This window comes from Anopheles cruzii, chromosome 3 (assembly GCF_943734635.1).
Source record: "Anopheles cruzii chromosome 3, idAnoCruzAS_RS32_06, whole genome shotgun sequence".
In the NCBI taxonomy this organism is placed as follows: Eukaryota; Metazoa; Arthropoda; class Insecta; order Diptera; family Culicidae; genus Anopheles; species Anopheles cruzii.
Genome location: NC_069145.1, coordinates 16,895,143 through 16,920,506, shown reverse-complemented (window position 1 = coordinate 16,920,506; position 25,364 = coordinate 16,895,143). Strand labels below are relative to the sequence as shown.

Sequence of the window (25,364 nt, the reverse complement as noted above, 5' to 3'; positions counted from 1 at the left end):
AGAGCAGCGGAAAATGCATTAAATAAATTATTGACAAAGCTTAAAAAACTTCTTTTCATTGTGAAAACGCCAAAAACAATCGATATCGCCGACTTTTTCCTGGTCTGTAGCGAAAAAGGAATCGAAGGAAGGCGAAAGGAACGTGTGTAAGTTGTACGCGAGAGCCACGTGTGAAATACTTCGCATTGCTCAGTCGAGCGCTGAAATATTTCGTTGCATTCTTTCAAAATCATATCTCACTCAGTTCCGGATCCAGATGTTTTGAAAATGACAGGAATAGCATTTTTTTTATTAAAAACAAAATTACACGGCCACGGTCACTTGACTTTTTGCGACATTCACTGTTCTCTGTTATCCCTAAAATACGTTTGGTGCGAAAACAATTATTTTCCACGTTTTGTACACAAGCCCCAACCGTAGACATCCATAAAAAGGGTTCACTATTCACTGGTAGCCAACGTGCCAGCATTGCCTATCTCACAATTCGTCTCCCTTGCTCTTTTTAGGGTGCGGTTCCGATGACCGTTGACTAAACTCCACGTATCGAGCCTCCAGAAAGTCAAACAGTGCACCCATGCAGCTATACGACGTCATCTCGTGTTTGATATGGCCTATGGAGATATGAATCAAATATTAAACTGTGAAATCTAATCACAACGCGCTTATCGTACCTGCCGAGTGCCGCGGTATGTCGCGCTTCGTAATTGTCAGCGGTGTATCGAGAGGATCCTTCGCCGTAACCCAGTTCCGTGCGATCTGCAAAAGGAGAAAGACACAAGGTCAGGTCTCATTAAAATACCCCAAGTTGCTGCACGTCATTTGCCACACTTACCCCTTTCAACACTTCCGGCACCAGCGAGGCCGAATGGACACTATCGGTAAATCCGACACCAAACACTTTCTGCTGGAAAAACTTCGGATAGCGTTGGGCCAGCTCAACCGTCACCACTCCACCGTAGCTGTGGGCAACGATGGCAACGGCTTCCGGTTCGCTTGCCAAGATGTGCTGCTCGAGCACTGTGGCCGCATGCTCGGTGGGATTGCGGCTACTACGGATCGGCTTCCGGTCACCGCCCACCGTCCGATAGTTGTCGTTCGTGTTCAACACCAGCACCTCGTAGCCCAGTTCGCGTCCCTTGTCGATGTACGGAATTTGTGTTCCGGAATCGAGGCAATCGTTGATGATGAGACTGCGAGCCCACTGACCGGCCCTCACCACACCACTTCCGTGAATCAACACAAGCAGTTTCTTTGGCCGCTGCAGCTTCTCCTGGGTGCTGAAGATAAACGTCGCCTCTTCCGGAGGTACGTCAGCCGGAAGGTAGAGCTTCTTAAGACCCACATTGGTCTCTAGCCGATCGTACACGTACTCCGTGATAACATCGCCGAGCGCTTCGTAGTGTGCCTGGTTCTCCGAAAGCGACGTGTACACTTGATAGTCGAAGATGCGGTCGGTCAGCTTTCCCGTTTCTTTGTCGATTTGTCGCAATTTTCCCGCTGCAAGTAAACCGAACGTCATCAAGTCGAGTAGTCCTTGAGAACCCAATGTTAATCGTTAACGCTTACCATCGTTGAAACCATACCCGAAACCCTCCAATGTGGTCGGATAGGTGCGTTCCTCCGAGCTGGCCATCCGCGCGGATAGTCCTACGGCTAGTGCGGCAACTGCTGCTAGTGGTGGCCACCGGAACACTCCACACGTGCGTAGTAGCTGGGCGGGCTGCAGAAGAGGAAGCAAACCCCTCATAAGCGTTCAACAGCGCCTTCTGCGATCGGCACCGCGCTTGTGCCGTGCCGAATCAAACGACCGAAAATCCGGATCACTAAATATTAACCAGCTTAACGGCAACGAAAACGAGCGAGATTATGTAAAGCGCAGGATACATTGATTAAATAATCACTACCACGCGAATGTGACCACTTTGTTTATGTCCTAAAAACCGTGACCGACATACGAATAATAATAATAATAATAATAATAAGTAAATAACCGGAACGAACTGACAGCTGGCAAACCTTTTCGCACAGCGGCACTCTCTTTGCAGCGGCAACATACGGTAGGGCTCTTAGCCGATCCGATCCGGACCAAATGTGCGGTTTACAGAAAGATTAAAAAATCTCAAATAATTATTATTTAGTTGCCGCAGGACACGAGCGGAAGCTGAAAAAAAGATTATTAACCCTGCGACCCTCGCGACCACTCTTGGAACCCTTTTTTCTAGGACATCTTTACACCAATGTTCGCTTTATTTAAACTATAAACATTTTTTTAGAAATACTATTACATATGCTGTCGACCGCAAGTACTAGGTGTTTTGTGTAACTGTATCCATTCGTTTTGCGTCAGTGCGTCCGCTACAAACCCTGGCTGGCCACCCGGAAATGGACCCGCCGGCCCTTCCTAGCTGATCATAATTTGTACATCGATCGCGCGTGGGACCGATGATTTGATGACCGATTTTGATTTGCGCCAAGTGAAGGAAGTGAAAGTGTAAAAAGTTTGCCTTCCTTCCTGAATCACCCGAGTGGGGCCGTCCCGTATGGCTCTGGCCGTGAGTGGGTCCCTGTGTTCCTCGCATTTGATACCACATACCACAACGTATTCCGGCGGATCCCGGAAGCTCAATGCCCTCTCGAAGGTCCTTGGTACGTATGTCAGTCTATACACCTGTGCTCTGCCTACGCCGGTTTGCGCCACCGTTGCCGTTTCGATCGAAAACATAATTCAAAAATTAAAAACAGAATGTGCTACTAACTCTTTCTATCGCGCCCTGCCCCGCTTTGCTTACCACGTCTGCGACCGCGAGCACTCTGGCTCTGGTAAGCTGCTCGGAGGATCCGCGCGTTCCCTGCCCATCCTTAACACTAGCGGGATATTTTACAATTCATTTGTGGGAGAGTTCGAACGAAACGGGCGAAACGTAACCGTAAAAACGAAGGAATAAACGAATGTGTTCCCCCGTCCCGGAACCCGGGAAAGGACACCCCAGCATCCTCTCGACGGTGGCGCGAAACATCGCACCGCAGCGAGTAGACTCCGGCAGGACTCCCTCCTGGCCAAACGCGGCCATAGCGGCAACAGCATCCCCGGGGTCGCCGTCATTACGACAACGAAAGCGTAATGGCAGTTTCGATCCGCGTGTCCACGACCAGCAGCCGGCGGCAGCGGCGACGCCACCCCTGAACACCCTGCTCCTGTACAAAAGGACCACCTCCTTCGCCCGACCGCTCCGTTCCGATCGTTTCGCCGACGAGCGACGATCGTGTCAATCGGAATCGCTGAGCGTTTTCCGTCGTTTCGAGGCTTTCTGTTTGGACCAGTCTTCGTCGCTCGAATCGTCGCTGAAGTAGTTGGAGGTCGTTTCGGCCGCGGCTGCCGCTGCGGCAGCCGCCGCCGCTGCGGCCGCGGCAGCCTTTTTGCTGTTGTTGGTGTGTGTCGCGGCAGCGGCCGCCTTTTCCGCGGCCGTTTCCTTCTTGCTCGACGGTGCCTTCCGACCGCGACTGCTCGTGCCCCGTCGTCCGACCGTGGTGGACGTTTCGTCCTCGGCGGCCAGCGCGAACAGATCGGTGAACTGCTTCCGCTGGGCCTCGGAACTGTGGGCGAACGCCGTCTGTAGCGCCCGCTGCATATCGTTTTGTACGAACAGCCCAGTGCCCGTGCCGTTCCCGTGCCGGCAGCTGCGCCGAAAGTGTTCCAAATGGTTCAGCAGCTGGTCCGAGCTGGGGGCCGTATTTTGTTGCGCACTCTTCGACGGTCGCTTCCGTTTGTTGGGCGAATTGGAGGGATACTTCGAGGTCAGCAGGGCCGCGATCAGCTCCGACAGCTTTTCCTCAAACTCCTGGCACCAGTAGCGCAGCACGGACGTGACGAAGGGGTCGCCCCGGTGCTTGGGTGCATCCGAGCCGCGGCTCAACAGCAACCGCACCAGCTCCGTGGTCGGCTTTTCGCTGCGCAGCAGCAACAGGATCGCGGTCAGGGCTTCCGCGTGCAAACTGGCCTCCAGGTCGGGGATGATCTCCTGAAACGTGTCGAGCGGGATGTCGTGCGCCTGCACCAGCTGCCAGATGCAGATCTGCTCGAACGTTTCGTACTCGAGACTCTTGCGCAGTATGTCCACGATGCCGTCCTCGTCGAAGATGATCAGCTTGCCCTGCGTGATGCTGTAGATGATGTCGCGCAGGTTCGTCCCGTCGATGCACCCGACGAGCAAATGCAGCACGGTCGAGTTGTTCAGCATGGTCGGCTTAAACTCGCGGTACATGTCGGGCAGAATCCACAGAAACATTTGCGTGTTGTATTTCTCCAGCAGATTGAGGTCCTTCTCGATGCACTCGTCGACCGTGTCGGGATCGTCGAGCGCCTCACACATCACCGTGTAGACGGAGGCTTTGAAAGCGGTGTTGGTGCTGCCACTGCCACTTTCCTTCCGCCGGCACTGCAGTTTGCCGTGCACCTTCAGAAAGTACAGCAACATGTAGCCGGCCACGTTTACGCGGCTCACGATCGCGACGAGCAGCGCCATGACGCGCTTCTTGCACGACTCCTCCTGCTGATAGAGCAACCGGTACGCGGCAAACAGCGGGTAGTTGATGCTTTCGGACAGATTGTCGTCCGTCTTCGACTCCGGGAAGTAGCTCTTGTCGGGCAGCGTTTGCCGTATCACCGACAGCACACTCTCCGTGAGGTAGTTCTCTTGCTCCTGGTTAAGCGCTTGCTTCCCGCAGCTGCCGAGACTCTGCAGCAGCGGTTCGAACGCTTTGGCGCTCTTCTCCTTCAGAAACTCCTCCAGGTGTGTGTTGAGCGTGTCCGGAAGCGCCACCTTCGCGATCGCCGGTGGTTTCTCCAGCAGCCGTACCTTTGCCAGCGGCAGATCGTCGTCGTCCGACACGTCCTCCGTTTTCGTGGCAACCACCGTAGGTGCCGCCAGTGTCCCTGGGATCGTACCGATGGCCCCCCGATCAGTGCCCGTCATTAGCATCGCGTTCGTCGTCAACGCGGCCGCCGGTGGCTTCATCTTTGCGGCATCAGCGTCAGCCTCGTCGTCGCTGAACTTTGGGTCTTCCGGTGTTCCGGCCTTGTTGGTGGCCGCTCGCCCCGCAACACGCGTCATGCCTAGCCGCTGCTGCTGAGCGGACAACAGTGTACCCACCGGGGCTGCCATTGGTCCCACAAAGCCCGCCGCAGCCCCTGTGCCGGGTGGTGGTAATCCTCCTCCACCCGAGTCGCCGTGCAGTTTGCGCTGCTGCTCCATCAACCGTCCGCCCGTCATGAGTGTGATGTCCGATGTTTGCCCCGGGTGCACGCCCGGATGGAGCCCCGGAGCTTCCAGCGTACCCGGGAACATCATTGCGCCGCCCGGCCCGTACTTGCCACTGTTGGGCGGTGCGCTGTTTGTCCAAAACTCGCGGAAGTTTTCTCTCAGCATCATCTTCAGCTCGCGATCGAGCCTCGGTGAGTCGAACAGGGGGCCCAGATTGGGGATCACCTTCATCTCCAGGATCTTGCGCAACGAGTTGTAGATCCCGGCCCGGATGCGATCCTCCCACTTCGGGTAGAAGTTCTTCATGATGCGGCACAGAAAGTCGAGCAGCGTGCAGCTCACGAGCGGATGGTTCTTGATCGAGTTAAACATCACCAGGATGCCGGGCTCCACGTTCATGATGTTGTCCTTGATCGGATCGAAAAACAGCCAGTCGTAGAACAGGGCCAGCTTGGCGTTGGCCAGGGCGACCGCGTTCGTACACGACGTCAGCAGCCACCCGATGATCGCCCAGCGGGGCATGATGTCCGAGCAGAGCATATCGTTCGTCGGGTGGATGGCGCTGATGATGAAGCGTATCAGGTCCGACCGCAGGCTCTGCGATTCGGGCGTCGTAAAGTAGCGCTCCTGGAACCAATCCTGGTAGCGCGTGTGATTGCCGAACTTGACGTTGCTCGTGAGGAAGTGCACCTTGCGCTCGATGTCGGGCGTCAGGCGGCCGCGCAAGAACCGGCGGCTGGTGCGCGTCTGCAGCAGCTGCCACACACCGTTGAACGTGGGGCAGAGCGATTTCGGGTTGTACAGCATGTCCTTCCACAGCTGATCAAACTCCGGTATGCGGCTGACGTTCTGCAGCAGCCGCACGAACTCGCGCCCGAGCGGGATGATGTCGGAGAACCGGTCGCGTATCAAACTGATCACAAACTTCACCTCGCGGGTGCGCAAATGCCCAAACTGAGGCCCCGAGTGGTCCTCGATCAACCGCACGTACGTGTAAGCGACCGTGCCGACGAGAAACGGGTCCTTCTCGAGCCACGCCCGGTGGTCGGTGAAGATGTCCAGCAGGCCCTCGATGAGGGCGATATTTTTCGGACTAATGTCTCCGCCGCTCGCCTGCCGCAGTATGTTCCACGCCAGGTTGTCCACGTTCAGGACCTGGTTTTTGATTAGCTCCCGCAGCAACCACAGCAACTGCTTGCGGCCGAGGTCCGTGAGCTTGTGATGCTTTTCGGCCACCAGCATCGCCAGGCTGTTGGTGACGAACCCGAGCCCATCGCGCGTCAGCAGCGTAAGATCGCGGTACGTTTTCGGTGCCGCCAGCGGATCGGTCAGTATGATGTAGACCAGGGCGAGCGAAATGTCTTCGTGCTGCTTCTCCTTGCTGACGAGCGCCGACAGCAGGTCGTGGAAGTCCTTATCGCTGAGCCCGGCCGTCGTCTCCTCGAAGCTGCGGTACGCCCGCATATACTTTTCCTCGTTCTCATCGCGGATGTCGATCGTCTGCAGGAACAGTTTACCCTCGAACTGCTTGGCGCCCGGGTCCATCGGTGTGCGCTTCTATGCCGACCCCGGTCGGTGTGCTGTCTGTGCGTTCCGTTGCGGCGTTCCTGCTCGTCGTGTCGTGTCGGTGGCGCTGTTCCCGCGTGGCCTGCTCGACCGACGGAAACTGGGACACGCACGCGGGTCCGTGCCCTTCTCACATGCAACACACACGCACCCCGTGAAGAAAGCCCGCGCTCGTCCTCCTCCTGCGCGAAAGGCGACGCTCGTTTGACGTTCCGGGCGTGTGGAACGGGTGGAGCAGAGCGCCAAGTGCGGAGCGCGGCCAGTTGGGGCCAAATCGTATTCCCGTTCTTCACTACAAATGCACGTCGCTCAATCCTTCTCGCTCGCTCGCTCGTCTTCTCTTTTTCGCACAACACACATTCACACACACGCGCGTATCGCTTCTCACTGGCAGTTTTCGTACGCACAATGTTTCACCACTACACGCGCGGTCGGTCGGTGGCCAAAGTGGACGAACTGTCAAACTCGACTCTCTCTACGAGAAAGCAACCGTCGAAAACACAGCAGAACCAGGAATAGTGGAAAATCCTAAAACAAAACGAACGATTAGTGTTTGCTCGATGGTGTCCGGCGGAAACCCGATGGTCGCGCCATCGGCCAGTGCGGATGCCATTACCAAACTGGGGCACTTTGTGACAGAAATTTTTCCAAAACCCGTCGCGAGTATGCCTCCGGGATTTTCGGGATCGCTCGCTCTTCTCGCTGTTTTGCCAATGTCCCCGCGAACCAGACTGCGGCAACGGTTTGAGTGTAAAAAGCAAAAAACCCTTCCCAACTACAAAACACACCCGCTCGTCGTTCAATTGTTTCTCACTGTGCTTGTTGGCGATCGGTTGTTTTGACATTTCTTGGCGCTGCTGTTTCTCTCTCTCTCTCTCTCTCTCTCGCCCGCTCTTCGGGAAAGAGCATGACAAACTTACTCACCTTTTTCGAATTCTCATCCTCATTCGCAATCTCCTTCTGGTTTTCTCACCAAATTGAATAGAAAAAGTTCTAAATTGCGTTGGCCTGCGAAACCTGACACATTTGGCCATTTGGTGATCATTAAGAATAAAAAATAATGAAAATATAACAAAAAATATATTTTAAATCCTTCAACCTTGACTTAAAAATCGAATTCAAAGCAATTCTCACTTTTCGATTCGAATTCTCATTCTCATTCTGGTGTTCTCACAAGAGTGAGACTCTCCGACAGACTGTTATACCGAACTGTTATACCGAAACCCAGGGGCAAAAATAATAAAAATTAATTAATTAATAAATTAATTAATTCGAAATCATTATTTAAAACCTTTCGAGAAATAGTAAAATAAATTTACCTACCAATTTTATAGAAACTGATAAATTTTTCGAATGGCTTCTGACGTTTCTTGCGCAAACGTGATTTAAAAGAAAAGAAAAAAGAAGCAGCTGACAGCTCAAACGTAACCAAAACAAAACAACATCGCGAAATTGAGTCACCGTTTTGCCAATCAAATTAATATTTTCAATGGTCAATTTTGCCCGAACCGGTTTCTAGGATACCCATCAACGAGTTCTTCTGATCTCTTCCGCCGAGATCGAACGTTCGGAACGATGCGTAAAAGGCAGATCGATACGTTAAAGATATTCAATCACAAGTATGTTACAAACAAGTATTCAATCACAAGACACCACAGTGGATTCTATTGTTTTTCCTGCAGCGTACAGGAGGTGGTGGAGAATGAAGAATACCTGGTCAACTTCGACTGTGGCGGTCGTGAAATTGCAATCAACATCCATCTCGGCAGCGGGTTTCCGAATGAAAAGCCGAAGCTAATAGTGAGTCCTATTCTGCGCCACCAGTGGGTCAACCCGACAACCGGTGAGATTGAGGGTGCTCCAGGAATTCTAAATGTAAGTGATGGAGACACATTTTTTGAAACCTCGGTGACCTAATGCCTTAAATGCATTCAAACGCGTAGTATACGATCCATTCCGACCTGGGACGAATAGTGCAGGCGGTCGGCAGGGAGTTCGAGAAGCACCCGCCAATGGTCTTTAACGAAACTCCATCCACACCGCAACACCATTCCCATCAGCAGCCGCAGTGCCGCAACGGAAACGTGCACGAGTTCGCCGGCGAACCCCGGAACGTTGTGTCGCCGAACAGCAGCCACGAACAGGATCCGTTCGGGTTGCAAAAACTAACCACCGAGGAACTGTCCCGCCTGGACGCGGACGATGACTATCGGGAGGACTTTATCGAGAAGCTACCGTTCGTGCAGCATCAAACCGATGAAATGGAACAGTTGATGGGCCGCATCGAGGCGCTGGCCCTGGACAATCTGGCCCGCCGCGAAGCGCTCGAAGAGCGCAAAGGCCACCTTGAATCGCTGGCGATCGAGTTCAAGCGGCTCGGCCAGCACTGGGAAAGTGCCAGCCAGCGGTACCAGCGGAAGGCCGAAGATTTTTCACCACAACACATCAAGGAGCTGCTCCAGATTGCCGTGTCGACGGCGGATGCCAAGAGTGACGACGAAGCGCAGCGTTTCCTAGCCGGCGACACGGACGTCGGTGCGTTTCTGCAAAATTTCATCGAAACCCGCAAACTCTACACACAGCGGAAGGCGAAGGAGGACCGGCTTGTGCAGCAACTAACGGCCCTGGAGCGCGCTGCTTTCTGAGGGCCGGCTGGAACAATTTTCTTGTGATACTTTTGCGTTATGTAGCGCATGGCGTACATTATTCTCATTCGCTTACTAAAGCAATTCCCTGCCGCCGGTCGTGGGGAAACAAAATACGGTGCCCTTTGATTTACTCCACATCCGAAACCGTTCATAACGCGCAGGCTCTGCCCCCCCGAAGCGAAAAAAAAAATGCACTGAGTTTGCTGCACTGAAAGAAAGGCTAGCTGCCGACACATGACCTACCAACGGGAGCGCGCGCAACAGTGTTGTTGAACACGCTTATCCTTAGCAGATTACATGCGAGGACGAACGGCAATGCGTAAAGCATGTACTGCGCTGTTAACAGACTTGTCCACCGATCAAGAGATAGAGAGACAAAGAGAGAGAGTGCGTGTGCGTAAGGAGAATAACTCACGGCCAATGGCACCGTTATCTCTAGCCCTCGCCCATGTTCGCCTTGTATCAAGAGTCTATTTAATGTGTTCCATGATGTATGGCAGGATGGTAGTCTTGGGACGTGTAGATATTTACCAAGCGTATCAAACACCGCAATAAAAATCATTGAAACTAATGAAATTTCATTTAATTTCATCATAATTTTAAAAGTATAGCAATCTAGAATCGCTTATGATTATTAAATGAGTATCGCGATATGCGACCGCACATGCTGCCGAAGCATAACTGCGATGGTGGTCCACATTCTCGCACTTTCTCCGCAGAAGCTGGCCGAGAGCGTAACACACGGTTTTTAATCTACGGTATCCTTTAATCGTGCCTCCCGCTGAGAAGACGCCATTCGGCCGAGAGCTCCAGCTGTGCCTCAGCATCTGTAACGGATAGTGCGGGAAGCTTCGTTGCGTTGCGAAAACAGCGAGCGGAGAGCGTGGCCAGCGGAGCCAGCGAGCACGGAGAGCAGATGCTAGGGAAAATAAAACGACAAACGAGCGCTCGGTTGGAGGATAAAATAAACAGCCCGCGCTCGGAAAATGCTCATTCTCGGTGGAAAACTCGACTCGAACGACCGTGTTGCGGGAACCTGCCCAGGTTGTTAGAAATCCTTCCCCATTCCGGAAGCGAAACAAAATAACGCTGCCAGTGAAAATCCCAACTAGTGTCCCTTAGTGTGGCGAAAAAGGGGTGCAGTTTGGCACCGTCAGTTTTACTGTGCAAAGTGTGTCCTGTCCGGACGGTTTGAGGATTCCGTCAGGTGAAAGCTCCCTTTCAGTGTCATGAACGCTGGTAGAGAAAAAAACCCAGTGTCAAGTGTTGCATGTGGCTGACGAACATTCCAGCACACCGATGCGTGAAACAGCATCAAGTGAAACAATAGCTAGAACTAACGCACCGTTTTCCAGCCCTTTTATGACTTCAGCACACATCCAGTGGGACGTTCGAGATACTGCTTCTAAAGCGGAGCATCGTTAACGTGGAATGCACTCAGCTGGGGGATCTTCCATTGTTATAATGATTATGTTTCAAATTATGTTTCAAAAGCTTCAGATTCTGACATTCAGTTTTGGGGCTTCTACTGCATAGTTTAGTACCGAGAAGCGCCTTTCCGGTTTTATAAAATTAAACCCTACCGTCCTGACCCTCGAGACAAAACTCGAAAACCCATAGCATAGCCCGGAAAACGGAATGCATCTTTATCGCTTTTCTATGATAATACGAAAGTCATTAAGTACCGGCCACAGAACAGTGCCGTTTTCGTTTCCTCTGTCGCACACGGTTAGGGCTGCGAGTTAGGCTTCCCGCTGTGTGTCAGCAATTCCCGCTTAGCAAGTCAACTCAATCAGTGCCCCTAAATGGAGTGCCACTTTCCATTTTTTCTCAATTTGCTACTACTAAATACCCTCGAAACGCAAATTATGTTCCCATTTCCGGGCGTTCCAAACACGACCGTAACCGAATCGAAATGTAAAGCGAAGCTCTTGTACATTGCACGCTTGAAGCCATAAAAACATTCGGCGGCATAAACGGGGCCACAATGGAAGCCAGTTTTGCCAGTAATCGTATCATAGCGAATGCTCGCAGCATTTGGTGGCGGGAAGCTACCGGAAATTGCGTCCTCAAAAATCTCCCAATACCGACACCAGATGCGGCCGGTGGGCTTTTGTGCTGCTCGTGGCAGCCAGAAGCCAGCAAGCAACGCAAGCCGAGCGTGGCTACGGAGCTCCGTTTAGCGTTCTCTTCGGATGTAGAATCCGCTTGCGGAAGGACTTCTTCCATTTTCTTATCACCCACTCGAGCGAAACCATCGAAATCTCCATCGGATCGCGTTGTGCCGTTGCCCGTGGCCGTTTTCATTCAGTTCCCTTCCGCGCCCGAACCAAGTGTTGCCAGCAGCACTCGGTAGTGGTTCTTGGGAGGTTAGTGCATCGCTTGCTCTTCTGTTAGCGGTTGGAATCGAGTTGATTTAGCTGAAGCTCTCGATGACGTGGCCATTCAGTAGGCAGGCTATTCTACCGGGAAATGTTTGTCATTGTGCAGTAATTGAACCGAAGCTCTCCGTGGTTATGAAACTTGGTGCCAACGTATAAAACTAACCCGTGGTGCTTACACCGAGTGCGAATCTAATCAGATCCAACTCCCCAGAGGCAGATCTCAAGGCGCCTCTTATCCGAAGCGATACGGGACAAGGCACTCGTAAAGATAAAGACCGACTGCCGATTTGCATACTGAAATCAGCAGCCCTTCACGGACCACTATTTAGCACAGCTGGTGTCGCACTATGGTAATATTCTTCTCCTCGCTGTGGTTCCCGCGGCCGAAACCACGGCACGGCCAAGTTAACACATTAAGAAAACGATGGAAAGACATTTTACAGTTAACCATGCAAAGGGAAGCGCATCAACAAAGGCACTCAGTCACTCTTGTTTTCTTCTGTGGGAAGTGGGGCCACCTTCCACACGCGGAATAGCGGCAAATTGGCTTCAGCTATGATTGATGTTGACCATTTCGAAATGGTCAAAATACCACGGCCAACGACCGTGGGATTTTTGCTGTCATCATGCGCGGGTTGATAAATGAGGCCCCAGTGTGGCCGGGAAGGAGACATGAAAAAGGATTCCCAAGTGTGAGACAAAGACTTCCAGACTTTGCTGACAAATGTTGGTACGCAACACACCAGACATTCAAACATATTTAACACGGAAATTGGTTGCAGTGGCATGAAATGGTCACCAGTGACGGCGGCCGTGCTGTCCATTTCATTCCTGTTCCAATTCCGAAGGCGTTCATAAATCGTGCGATCAATACCCCGCAGCGTAATCATATGATCGCTCGCTCGTGTCCCTTGCTGTCCCTTGTCCCCCCAACGATGGGTAGTAACTTTTCCTTCTTCGTTCGGTGTCATGCTGGTGGCCTCCATCCAATAAAACTCAATCACTGTTAACGCATCATCGCAGATCTGTTCGTTAGCGACATAAAAAAATCCGGGGCAGTCCGCGGATACGATTCTCCGGAACAAATGAAACGAACCCACAACCGAACCATCTAAGAGCTAGACCCTCGGTTGCTTCGGTTGGGATGACACACACGAATGATTTCTGCTAGCGAACCGCGAAAGGTCATAAAGTAAGGGCACGACACGAAAATCAAACATCAACCCTGCGCCATTCCCGGTAAATCCGGATTCTGAGCATCCACGGGGGTTAACCGCGGGCTCCGTACTGCTAACGCCCGACGGTATTCATATTCAAACAAATTTTCCTCGATCGAGAGACATATTGCGATGGCGCAAAAAAGTTGACAAAGCATCCGACAAAAGTCAAACGAGCCACCGCTCTGTCGGGTGGACATTAGACGGAGAAGTTCGAGTTCTATGATGTTGCTCCGGGCGATGATGATGGTGCCGGTGATGGTCGCGTCAAAGTTTGATTACTTTCCCCCTAGTAGAACCGCTCCGTCCGGAGACCACCAAGACCGCCGGAACGACCGGGTGTGACGGGTGTGAACGGAAGTTTGCAGCGAATCAGCACACGTTGGCAAACGAAACGCGTTTGTCGACCCCTTCCTGGTGCCCCGCGGCGAGAAGATAGGTGTCCCAATATGTCAACAGAAGCACCACGGACTTCGATGAACCCGATCGAATTGATTATAGTGTGATGTGAGCGCTCTGTAGGACGCCACCGAGTTTGAGGAGCCCGTGTCATGGACTTGTTTGCCAACACGAATCACGTCATTTCCGAGTTGACGTGCTACGCTGCGTCCTTTGTGTGTTTGTGCCGAAGGACACCAATCGAATCGATGGTTGCGCCGTCCCAGGAAGTGGAATGATGGGGACCCTTAAAAAGATCCGGAAGTTTATGAGCTTCGCTCGGAGATGGACGATTGCCCCGGAGAAGGACACGTGTTTGTCCTGCTCGGTTCAGCTCGGTTGTGTCGTGTGACGATTTTATTAGGATTTCCATCAGAAGAAGAAGGAAGAAGAGAATGCTTACATGAACTTCTAATCTGTTGCGCTTTGGGCAAAGGATATGCACGTAGTTAATGGAGTCTTTTAGTCATTCTTGCTATGTAGTGAGTGAGCTTGCACCGTAGTGAGTATGGAAGTCCTGTTCCAGCCAAAAAGGTTCCCGTTGTGTCTGAGCGGTGAATAGCGGTATTGCATCTAGTCTTCATCGTGGCCTTATTCCGTTTTATGGACAAGTCACTCGCGGGGAATGTAAATTTATTGTGATTGTTTGCAAACTGTCTCAGCTGGGACATGAACAGTTCATGGCTCATGCGGAAATGCCATGGTTTGTCTTACGGATTTCACCATAAATTGCAATGAAACTTTCACGGTCGAGCTAGCGACACATTTTATGATTACTAAGAGCTATTAAATGCTTCAACACAAAGCAATTACAAACATTACTTTAATTCAAGTTACTAAGGAATGATAAGGAATTTTATTGAGCGGACTAATCTTAAAGTGAAGGGAAAATTGGCACCACAAAGGGCTGGGCGCCTCCATTACCCTTAAGTGCGAATCAAACTTTAAGATTAAGTAAGGGTTTATGCGAAAACTAAGTATGCGCAAACTGCAACTAATCTAATATTTAATCATACAACAGTAGTGCCTTATTTAATTCATTGCTAAACATCACACTTTCATTGTAATTACAGTCAACCCAAATCCAGTCCAGTAACACTAACAACCGCAACACATGCTAGTCGCATTCCCTAGCTTCCCACACGGTGTAGGAGGCCTGACACAGCGATGACTACCGACCACAAGCACCGCACTAACAGCATGTTTACCTTTTACCGACCGGCAAACCAACTAACCGCTAAATCACATGCCAACCAACCAACGCCGTTTTTGGGGAAAATGATGGACTTTGGTGGGTTAGGTTTCACTCACCGGATTTGGACAGGGTGACCTACTATCCTTTTTTTTATCACCGGAAGGGACTTTTTGGTGTATGCGGGAAGGGCAGTATTAACTGTCAAATAATTTTAAAAATAATTAAATGATTTTCTATTCTCTGATTTTCCTCCATTTCACTTTGGCTCGGTCTGTTAATCGCATCGACACACCGCGGAACCGCGGGTTGGGTGACGTGCCAGAGGATGGTTCGCGCTATTCCTTTTCGGCCTCAGACGAGTGCCAGGTGACACCGGTCATTCACGTGCTCCAGTACCCGGGCTGCGTGCCGAAGCCGATTCCGTCCTTCGCGTGTATCGGCCGCTGTGCCAGCTACATCCAGGTGTCCGGAAGCAAGATTTGGCAGATGGAGCGCTCGTGCATGTGCTGCCAGGAGTCGGGCGAACGGGAAGCGTCCGTGTCGCTCTTCTGTCCGAAGGCGAAGAACGGCGAGAAAAAGTTCCGAAAAGTATGCCAAACCCCAAGTATGCCCCAAGCCAAAAATGTGCTCTCGTCGTCGTCCCTAACACTAAACCTCGCACGGAGCGAGCCTTGGGTGGGATAGTGTGGTCGCTGTTGTTGGACGCTCCACTGCTGCTCGTTGCAATAATCATGCTCGTTGGACCGCATGGTGATAAGATAGTAAAAGTTGGCCACTGCGTGCGTTAGTGCTCAGGCCGGATGGTTTGCTTGAGCTGCGTTTACCCAAGCCCATCGCATTCCGGCTTCTACTCCGGCTCTGGCTAAATCCATCGTTTACGCAGCAACGGCGCACCATTCGGTTCGGTCGGGGCTTTTTACGTGCAAACACCAGCCACTTGCAAACTTGGTGCAAACTGCACTTAGCGTGGCCGGTGCGTATCCCGAGAGCGCCCCAAAAACGCTGCCGGAATGAAGTTATGCTGCAGCCGGATGTCGGTATTCCGTGTTGCGCCATGTTGTTGCTACTTGTGCCGAGCTTCTAGTCAGATGGTGTGCTTCTGCGTTTTTATGTGCTATCTTCCATCGCTTGCGCTTGGCTGTTATCCTTATCGTGCTTAATATTCTCCTTTATTAACACGGCCCAGCTTCGACTGGTTTCCGCTTTAGTTTTGGTGTTTTACCTTTTCTTTCCCCTTCCCTTTGCTAACACATTTAATTCCGCGCCACTGACTGGCTGTGCCAGTTCCCAGCATGCTTGCGCTTGTCGCTCCGGTGTGGCTAATTATGTTTTATCTCTCTCCGGGGGCTCCGGACGAATAGAAACTGCTAACTGGTGGACTCGTTATCTACGTTTGTTTTCAGTCGAATGGCTCCGTGGAAAACCATTTCAAGTTTTTTGCCAGTTTTACGAAAATATTCTTTTCGGATTCCACATTTTTCTTTATTAAATATCGAGCGCAGCTCGAGGAGTTCTCGCTGTTTGGTTCTGACGATTTGATAAGTTTGCCAAAAATGTTTTAATTCTTTTCAGAACTTTTAATCCCAAAACTATTTTTTCGTAAGATTCTTCATAAGCTCGGCAGCAGTTTAAATTTATGACCACACGCCATAGATCGCGTTATGGCCTTGTCGTCAACGGTCAAACATCGTTGCCTATATCCGAAGCATCGGCCGACGGGGGATTTTTGCAGAACCATGGCACCGACGGCATTCCGGCAACATTTTCAAAATAACCTTTCTATCAAATGTAACCCAAAAAAATACAGGCAAATTGTTAAACAGACAAACACGCACACACGGGAACACATTAAATGTATGCAAAGCAGAAAAGGTTCAACGTTTACGACCCATCACAATCCAGGCGACGCGCCTTTACACGATCCCCACAGCTAAACCCGCACCGTTGGTGATGTTAGTGGTCGGAAACGTAAACAAAAGGCCGCCCCTTGGCTTCCCACCCGGAGCCCCACCACCACGGATTGACGTGAATCCGCATAGCCGATCCCAAAGTGGTCGCAACACACACAACGTATTGGAAGCCACCGCCGTGAAGTGGTTCTTCTCATCAGCCCCACAGGGATCGAACGTTTGTGTGATGATCCGGGGTCCGGCCAAAATCAGTCGCCCGACAGTTACATGCGGCGCCACAACACCGATGGCTGCTGGGGGTTTGTGAAGTTCTCTCTCTCTCTCTCGTTCCTTCTGACACCTTTTGATCAGTTACCGGTTGGGTTACCCTTTTGACGTCAACGCCTTTGGGCAGCATCTTTTGAGAAACGTTCTGCGGTTCTTTTTGCATAAATTTCATGTTGCTTTTTTCTATTTGGTTTGGATTCGAATGCTCGGCACGTGTTCGTTCGGAGAAGCAGCGAGAATGTGTTAACCATTGCCGTGTTCGCAGTGTGCTAAACTGTTAAAAGACAATTGGAGAAAAAAGCATAAGCCATGATCAAGAATGGTAGCGAATGAGTAAAACCAGGTAAGCATCAACCGTGTAAAAAGAATCAACCCCCGGCGGCCTCCCAGTTGACAAGCATCAAAGAGCGCAACCTCCAAGTCCCATCATCAAACGACACAGGGAAGACCCCATAGAACCACACCGGCACCACCCACGAAACCAAACCACCCACCCACACCACGGACTCTACGTAGGACACCGGGCCGGCAAAAAATCGCGTCAAGTTGGAAGGAAAAATCTTCTCGGCGGTGAACAGCTTTCTCACTGCATCGACCTTCGTCAAAGACATCAGACAGCTGATCATGGTGAGTGGAAAACATGGGGAAAATGAGCAAAACAGACGGGAAAACCCTTTTATCTGGTCCCAAAAGTGACGCCCGCTCGAACACATATCGTACGCATGCGATGCCAAACTGGGCGCACATGACTAAAATACGCCACTGGCCGGAGATGTGAATTAGGTGCCATCCCAAGCCGTTGCGAAGGGGTTGCGAAAATACACCATCGTGGCGTTATTTGGGTCCACTACTGTTTTTTTCGCTTTGCTCTGCGCCAACGCGCCTTTTTGGCACGAAAAGTTCGTAACGTGATGAAGGAACTCGGTAATTGGATTCGTCTCGTTAGAAAGCCAGCAAAAGAGCGGCAACTAATTTAACGCCCCAGCCGTGGAACCCACGAGGACGACGACCCTTTCTGCGTGAAGAAGGTAGACATTTCATTAACGTGTGATATTTTCCGAGAACGTACGCGGTCCACGCATACTGGAGAAGGTTGTGTCAATGGGCACACGAATCTAAGCACCGTTTTCCCAGGAGACACCTCCTATGCGGTGAGTTCTTTTTCTGTATGATGCTCTCATGAATTATCATGTGTTGCCATCGTGCACTGCGAATTGATCGGTAAAACAAACAGCAAACACTCTGTTACTCATTCTACCGAACAATTGATCACGTCCAAGAAGCTAATCACATTACGTGGAAACGGAACCCTCTAATCATAATTAGATCGCTTCCACACAAAGGGTGTTGCCAGGTATATTATGGTTACCTGTGACCCTGTTAAAATTTAACACCCAGCCCAACGGGCGCCAACTTCGCTGAACTTCTTCTTCATCGTCACCAAACAATCCGCACAATTAGTGCCGTAAATTAATCCATCTAAACTGATTAACCTTGTCGTGAGCCTGTCGTGGGTTCTGGTCCCGGCGCGTAAATACCTGAGGGTACGCTCCGCCTCCGTGGAATGTGTAACATTGTAGGTAGGTGTGATGTAACGAGCAGGGCGTTATAATTTATTAATTACTAACCCGGACCGCTGCGACCGGCTGCGAGACGATTCACCCCTTACGATAGAAGCACTATCCGTTATCTAACCGCCGGCTGCAGGAGAGAAGTTTTAGCCGTCACAAACCTTCGCTAAGATCCGCAAGAAACCACTGGTGCCACAGTGTGTGATAAATCTGTTGGCCCGCTACGGGAACGGAGGCGTGCGTGGTTGCGCAACTTCCGCTTTCCGGTCGACAAGGAATGGTAAATTTATGACACAAAAACCAATGCCTCGGGAATATCCTCGAGAGTCCCCCCGAGCCCCAGGATGGAAGTGCAACAAAACTTTTGTACTGGAGCCGTGTTCACACGTCGCCGGGCACGTGTAGGTGAGAAAAGTTCCGGAGCGTGTAGGAAGTTCAGCAAACTACTATTTTGAGACAATAACTTCGGCAAAAAAACTCAATAAGATTGCTACCACTATCGGTTTACTGGAAAGAAAGGCCTTCCTCTCCGATCCGAAGAAAAACTACACTCCGACGTTGATGTATTTGCTCCCCTTGTTCACCTTGGCCCCGATAACAAAGGATCAACAGATTATTGGGGTGCAAGAACCGGGTAAAAGCTGATAAAATGGTCCGACCAAGAAAGAATAAAGAAAGCCGAAGGCAACATCACATCATCACATTAGTCCAATGGCAGTTGGACGTTTTCTGCGTGGACATCATCGACACTGTTGGCACTCATTCGATGCAATGCGTGCCACACTCTAGTAGCAACCGACGGCTAGGAAAACAGTATTTGGCCATTAGCTTTCATCGACGACGACGTCTGCAACCATCGGCCAAGCCCGTCGGAATGCGTGTGGTGAACCATGTTTGAGCTTATCCGTTTGTCGCCGTAAATGGCCTTCCGGAAGTCGATCGCAGATGGAACGGGACAAGTCAAGACCATTAACACCACACGCCGTATTATTATGACGACCGTGCCGCACTCGTGCTAATGTACGGCGATGGCGGCTGACGCGATATTTTTTTCTATTTTAACGACAACGAGTTAAATCTCTTATTTTTTGAAACGACATAAAATTCGACACCGTTCATATTACCGACGGTTGACTTCCTGGAAGGTAAACGCGCTCGAAAGGCGGAATCCGAAGCCTGTTATTGAATTTACTTTCTTATCGAGTTCGCATCAAAGCATTAGAAAGGATTCCGTAAATCCGGTGCCCAAGTTGTTGCTGACCGCTTTCCCAAAGGGACGGCTGTGCCCTCGGCACACCCAGATGATGCACCGCGGCAACACGTAGCACCGAGCGAACTTTTGCTCTTTGGCGCGCACGTTTTTGCAGCAGCATCAGCAGCTGAACTTTGGGCAGAAAATGTATGCAAAACCCACCGAAACCGACTGGCCGGCTGTAAACTGTTGTTGAATTTTAATAAGCACCATAAGCAGCACGAGTCCCGATTGCAAATTGTATTTGCCGATGGAATTGAGTGCAGCCAGCAAGGGAAAAAAGAACTGCAAATAATATTAAAGCACATGAAGCTCGGTACTAGACTGACCCCGGCCTGGGACGCGAGAGGAAAGTTTCATGGTCAATTATGTGAAAAGTGTAACAGCTTGACAGCTTGTTGCTTCTTGGTGTCCCACCGGTCGCAGGGGCAATTTATTACTTGCCACGCCGATAACGACGTGACCACAGAAAGCCGTTGGGCGAGTGATTGGGAACGGAAAATCGATTTCGGACAGCAATTGGGTTTTCCAATGAAAATTTGCTTTCCGGTTTCAGGTGCAATGATGCTCCATATCAAGTCCGGCCGCATCGCACTATCAACCAAACGTGTGGCGGAGCGAAAACTGAGGATAATTCGGCCAAACTATCCGTTCCCCTTGAGGCCTCGCAATTTACTTCGAGTCACTTTAGTTAAAAGGACTTCCAAAACAGATCATTAATTATGTTGACTGCCGTTTTGTAAGTTCTTCTTCACGGCCAAACAAACAACAACCGACAGGGAAAAACCTAAATTCTGACCGACACAAAGCGAAATTAATGCCTTCGGCCAACAGAGCGTTCAACGAGCGAGTAAATATCGGAGGACGGTGCAAAAAGCGGTGCAAAATATCCCATCGGCCCGATAACTCATTCACTTCAACCGCGAATGGGAGGCGAACATGGCACAAGGAAAAAAAAACTCGTCAAATATTTATCAGCTTTACGAACTCTGTGAAGTGTATCCCGATCGGCTACGGGATCCATCGTTCGGCAGTGTCTCCTTCGTGTGACTACGTATCGTAAATAAAATCGGCCTGCACAGGCCTTCACCAAAGTTTGGTACTAAAATATTGTGCCAACTTTTACTTCGTTGAATGCCGACTGGTTGCGTGGCCCGAAAAGGATCGATGGAAATCTATTGAATTGACCTTTCTGATTACGTTAACGGACGGATCGACATCCCCGAACAGGGATGGATGGAACAGGTTAAGAAAAACTAAAAGCCGATTGATCAACTGCCAGGAACAAACATCTCAATGGCCCGGAACGGCCCGTTGTTCGTGGAAGTAATTGGTCCTAAAAGCGGTACAAGCAAAATGGCATTCTGCATCCACAGCCAGTGAAAAACAGGAAGAATTCATAAATAACTCAACAAGTTTTCGTAACTTCGCCCGAAAACGGAGTCTTGCCTCGTAGTAAGCAGTACTTTCTGCTCAGTTCCAGGTAAAGGTGGCAGGATCCACTCGGGTCCCACAGCCACACACGTGAGCACAAGCGGATGGGCCCGGGGTGACGTAGTGTAAAACATCCGAAAGCTTTTGCACTTCATCGATTAAGGATAGCCGAACTGAACCACGGCGTTACTTGCCGCAGGCGAAAGAAAGGCGTGAAATCGTTTCAATGCTCCTGAGACGCGCTTTACACTTTCTTGCGGTTCTTTCAACGGTCTTCCGCCAGGCCGGGGATTGTTGAAGTATGTTCCTCGATACTTTCTCTATCTCGTCGCTTGCGTTCGATTTGTAGTCCCTGATTGGATTTCGGAGTCAATTGAATCTTCGAAACCGCATTTCGAAGACCGGGAGATGACAACGGTGGTGGAGAGTTTTGTTTTCCACGTGGCCACGTACAGTGGAATCGTAACATCAAGCCATACACTGGGTCTTTAAGACTTTAATTTTTCTTATTTCTCATGCCTTAAAGTGTTGATTCTACTTTGTTACTAATGCGTAAGTAGCATTTATAGAAACAAACTAGGATAGAATCCGACAAATATCGAACGCCACGTCCGAAGTGTTATATCAACAAGGTAATGGTAGTTCCCTCGCGAATGGTAGTTTCCTTAATAAGACGATCTGCTAACAAACGAGTCTCGCTTTGATCAGCAAACTGTGTAGTACAACAGTCCTGTTTCTGTGTGGCTTGTTCCAACCCTTCAGGGCGTTCAGCCCTGGCTCTTTCCGATTGCTGAAACACGTATGATTGAAGAAGTCCCTTTTGTGTGGTCCTAAGTAAATATTCCTTTCTCTCAGACCCGACAGACAAACAACGACCCAACGACCACACCAGGAACGAGCTCTACCAATCAGACCCCCGCGGACAGTGTAGATTACCAGCAGCACAGCCGCCCGAACTCGGTCAGCGGCTCTCGGCAGGACAGCGTCAATCAGCCGCCCAGCGACACCTCCAGTCTGGATGGGAACGTGTTTGTGGACGGTGCGAGTGCGCCCTCCCACGGTAGACAGCGCCGCTCGCAGACCACGGACTCCCTCGCGTCCGGCAACACCGTGGAATGCGCGCTGAACAGGCGCTTCGTTTCGAAGCACCAGATGAAGGAGTTCCGGGAAGCGTTCCGGCTGTTCGACAAGGACAACGATGGGTCGATCACGAAGGAAGAGCTCGGCACGGTGATGCGCTCGTTGGGGCAGTTTGCGCGCGTCGAGGAGCTGCAGGAGATGCTGCTCGAGATCGACGTCGACGGCGACGGTAACGTAAGCTTCGAGGAGTTTGTCGACATCATGTCCAATATGACGGACACGGTGGCGGAATCGTCGGCCGACCAGGAGGAGCGCGAGCTGCGGGACGCGTTCCGAGTGTTCGACAAGCACAATCGAGGCTACATCACCGCCTCGGACCTGCGGGCGGTCCTTCAGTGTTTGGGCGAGGATCTTGACGAAGAAGAAAGTAAGTTCCTCAGCGGGCAGAGTGAGCGGTTGGAGAAACGGTTGGAGTATTGTACCGTGGCAATCTTCTCTTACAGTCGAGGACATGATCAAGGAGGTGGACGTCGACGGGGACGGGCGTATCGATTTCTACGAGTTCGTACACGCGCTCGGTGAGCCGGAGGATTCGCAGGAGAACGATGAGGACGACGAGATAGTCTCCATTCGCTCGCCATCGTTCGATGTGCAGGCATAATGAGATGGAGTTCCCGAAGCTTTGGCTACCCCTACCAAGATGATCACGGAACTGACCGAGTGAACGGAATGGACACACAACTGCATTCCCGCTTGCAGGACCTAACGAACGCCAGCGTAACAGCGTAACGTAAACCTAAAACTAATCGATTTTTCGCTTATACATACCCATTGATGCATTTAAAGGGAAGACTTTTACGCATTTGGGGGCTATTTCTGCGCCAAAACTTTGCGACCGAGCGATCGATTTGTCGGTTTGCAGGCAGGCAAATGAATAGCAACGTTTTAAGATCCTTTTCCACATAATCGCTGTTTCGCAATCAATCATATGAAAAATCACAAAAAAAGGAAGCAATTATCAAACTACATCTAACTAGTATTAAAATGATAAAGTATGGTTAAGTGAAGTTTGCGAGATTAGTGTTTATTTTAATGAGATGAATGATTTAAAATAGTCTTGCCAATGCCAGAGTCCCATTTTACGACTAATGCTTTTAAATCATCCGCCATATCACGTACTATTCGCCCACGGGGCCGGTATGGAACATTTTAAGTACCACACCACATCAATCAGATGTTATTTTTCAGATTTTGCAAAACTTTTGTGGGATTTTATCGGCAAAACAATGAGTAACATTCACAGCAAAAGAAATCATTCGATTCTGAGCAGTACTTTACGGTGTCGATAGTCATTCGGTCGGAGCTTTTTTATTCTATCGCACAAATAGAATGAAGCCGAGCGAAACATTCCCGATGAACATAGTTTTAAAACAAGATCATAAATATGATGAGATTATATCCATACGGCAACCCCATGCCAGGCAACAGTAAGCATTCGCGTTCGTTACCATACTTGCCCATTGTACAATTTTTGAAACTACCAACCGAACATCAATAAATGCTAAGAAATTTTATGTATGTTTAAATAAAAGCACAATCTTTCCTTCAAAATATCCTGTTATTTGGGCTTTGTATATGATAAAGAATTCGTTGTCATTGGTCAGTGACGTCTTGTCTGGTGTTATCTTGTCCGATTTCTTGATATGTGTGGATGGATGATTATGTAATAGAAATCGACTCACCTGTCACGATCTTCACCAACAACGATGAAATCTTCTTTCGATTAAAAGCACTCGCGCACATCCGTTAAAGGAAACCCATATCTTTCTATTTCTTCGTAATTGCTTCGTCTAAAACAAACATGTGAGGTAATACTTCTCATAAAATCGTCCAAAATGATCACCTTTCGTTCGATCAAATCACTGTCGGAGCACGACTACCGGAAAGTACTTATCGCGTAAGCATCTCCTTCGGCATATGACCACAGTCGCCCAGCGTTCGCAACGACACACGTCCATTATGGTATATCGATATCCATGAGATCGACGCGTGTCCAAGCGAAAAGCGTAACCAGGCCTCGGCCGGAATCTGTAGCGCACGACACGCAAAATACCTTATAACGTTCGCATGGCACACAATGATCGTGTACGAGTCCTCCTTCTGCGAAGGGTCAGCGCGGTAAAAATACTTCCGAAATGCACTTTCGATGCGAGCACCGTCCTGGAAAAACTGCTAAAAATATTAACATTGCACCAATAGTTAGTACCTCTCCTACATCAAGCTTGGTGGCGGACACTGTAATCCACTGCTTACCGAAGCTTCTGGACGCCAATGGCCGATCGGTGGTTCCGGCGGGATTGGGGCACCTTCTTCAAGGAGTGAACAGTCTTTGAACTTTAGGTGGGGCAGTGAACGGCCAATGATTGCTCCCGTCTCCTGCGCGCGGGACATTGTCGATCGCACTATGGCATCGTACGGCATATCGAGAGCCTTCAGTCGGTTGCCGGTCAAGTCGGCCTGTTTTCTTCCAACCTCCGTCAGTATGCGTTCAAGATCGGTTTCACCGTCCAAATTGTACTGACCGTGGCGGATCAGAATCAGATGCCGTGTAGCGCGGCCTTTTTTCTTCTCCACTTCCTTGAGATAATCTTTCTGTGCCTCCGGGTCTTCACTTTTCTTTAGTGGCTTCACGAGACTTCGCGGATCACGGCTATAACAGAAAGCGAATGTTGCAATCAGAACTCCGAAACGGGTGATTGGCCAAAACGGCTCAAAGCTGGAAGGGACACTTACTGATCCCAATTGTGATCCCAAAGAGAGCAGGGAGATGGCTCATAGTTGGTTGTGAAAGAGTTGAGAACCGTATGTCGATCGGTCAGTTCCGTGGTTCCGTTCCGTGTTATCAACCAATATCCGGCTACCCCACTTACGCCGATGGCCGTGGCAGAAATGAGCTTTTTCGACATGAATCTACTCCACGTTCCCATGGCTTGCTGTAGCAGCACTTTCAGTGCACAGGATCACAAATCACAAACAAATCACTTTCTGTAAGACGAGGTGTTAGGTTAGAAGTTTGATACCGGTGCGGTGTGTAATTAATCAGGGAAAATACTACAGCATTTCAACATAAACGGCTATACC

General features: G+C 50.3%; 6 protein-coding genes across 6 annotated transcripts; 3 read left to right on the top strand and 3 right to left on the bottom strand.

The window, feature by feature from the left end:
• Positions 1-265: 265 nt before the first annotated feature.
• On the bottom strand, positions 266-1,857 carry LOC128272418 (FAM172 family protein homolog CG10038). Its single transcript, XM_053010222.1, has 4 exons — positions 1,567-1,857; positions 833-1,497; positions 672-756; positions 266-611 (listed from the first exon to the last, which is right to left on the bottom strand). Exons 1-4 carry the CDS (start codon positions 1,745-1,747, stop codon positions 478-480), a joined length of 1,065 nt encoding a protein of 354 aa, XP_052866182.1. The 5' UTR covers positions 1,748-1,857; the 3' UTR covers positions 266-477.
• Positions 1,858-3,266: 1,409 nt separating this feature from the next.
• Positions 3,267-6,806, bottom strand: LOC128273472 (integrator complex subunit 3 homolog). The gene has a single exon (XM_053011439.1). The coding sequence runs from the start codon at positions 6,804-6,806 to the stop codon at positions 3,267-3,269; it is 3,540 nt and encodes a 1,179-aa protein (XP_052867399.1).
• Positions 6,807-8,278: 1,472 nt separating this feature from the next.
• LOC128273078 (vacuolar protein sorting-associated protein 37A) lies at positions 8,279-9,580 on the top strand. The gene is made up of 3 exons (XM_053010992.1): positions 8,279-8,446; positions 8,510-8,702; positions 8,771-9,580. The coding sequence occupies exons 1-3, from the start codon at positions 8,403-8,405 to the stop codon at positions 9,470-9,472; spliced, it is 939 nt and encodes a 312-aa protein (XP_052866952.1). The 5' UTR covers positions 8,279-8,402; the 3' UTR covers positions 9,473-9,580.
• Positions 9,581-10,521: 941 nt separating this feature from the next.
• On the top strand, positions 10,522-23,762 carry LOC128275126 (calmodulin). Its single transcript, XM_053013526.1, has 4 exons — positions 10,522-10,682; positions 17,120-17,513; positions 21,999-22,650; positions 22,727-23,762. The coding sequence occupies exons 2-4, from the start codon at positions 17,511-17,513 to the stop codon at positions 22,882-22,884; spliced, it is 813 nt and encodes a 270-aa protein (XP_052869486.1). The 5' UTR covers positions 10,522-10,682; positions 17,120-17,510; the 3' UTR covers positions 22,885-23,762.
• On the top strand, positions 14,793-15,393 carry LOC128269952 (bursicon). The gene is made up of 2 exons (XM_053007355.1): positions 14,793-14,805; positions 15,032-15,393. Exons 1-2 carry the CDS (start codon positions 14,793-14,795, stop codon positions 15,391-15,393), a joined length of 375 nt encoding a protein of 124 aa, XP_052863315.1.
• Positions 23,763-24,137: 375 nt separating the features above from the next.
• Positions 24,138-25,210, bottom strand: LOC128272921 (serine/threonine-protein phosphatase Pgam5, mitochondrial). Its single transcript, XM_053010808.1, has 3 exons — positions 25,017-25,210; positions 24,537-24,933; positions 24,138-24,455 (listed from the first exon to the last, which is right to left on the bottom strand). The coding sequence occupies exons 1-3, from the start codon at positions 25,208-25,210 to the stop codon at positions 24,174-24,176; spliced, it is 873 nt and encodes a 290-aa protein (XP_052866768.1). The 3' UTR covers positions 24,138-24,173.
• Between the last annotated feature and the right edge of the window lie 154 nt (positions 25,211-25,364).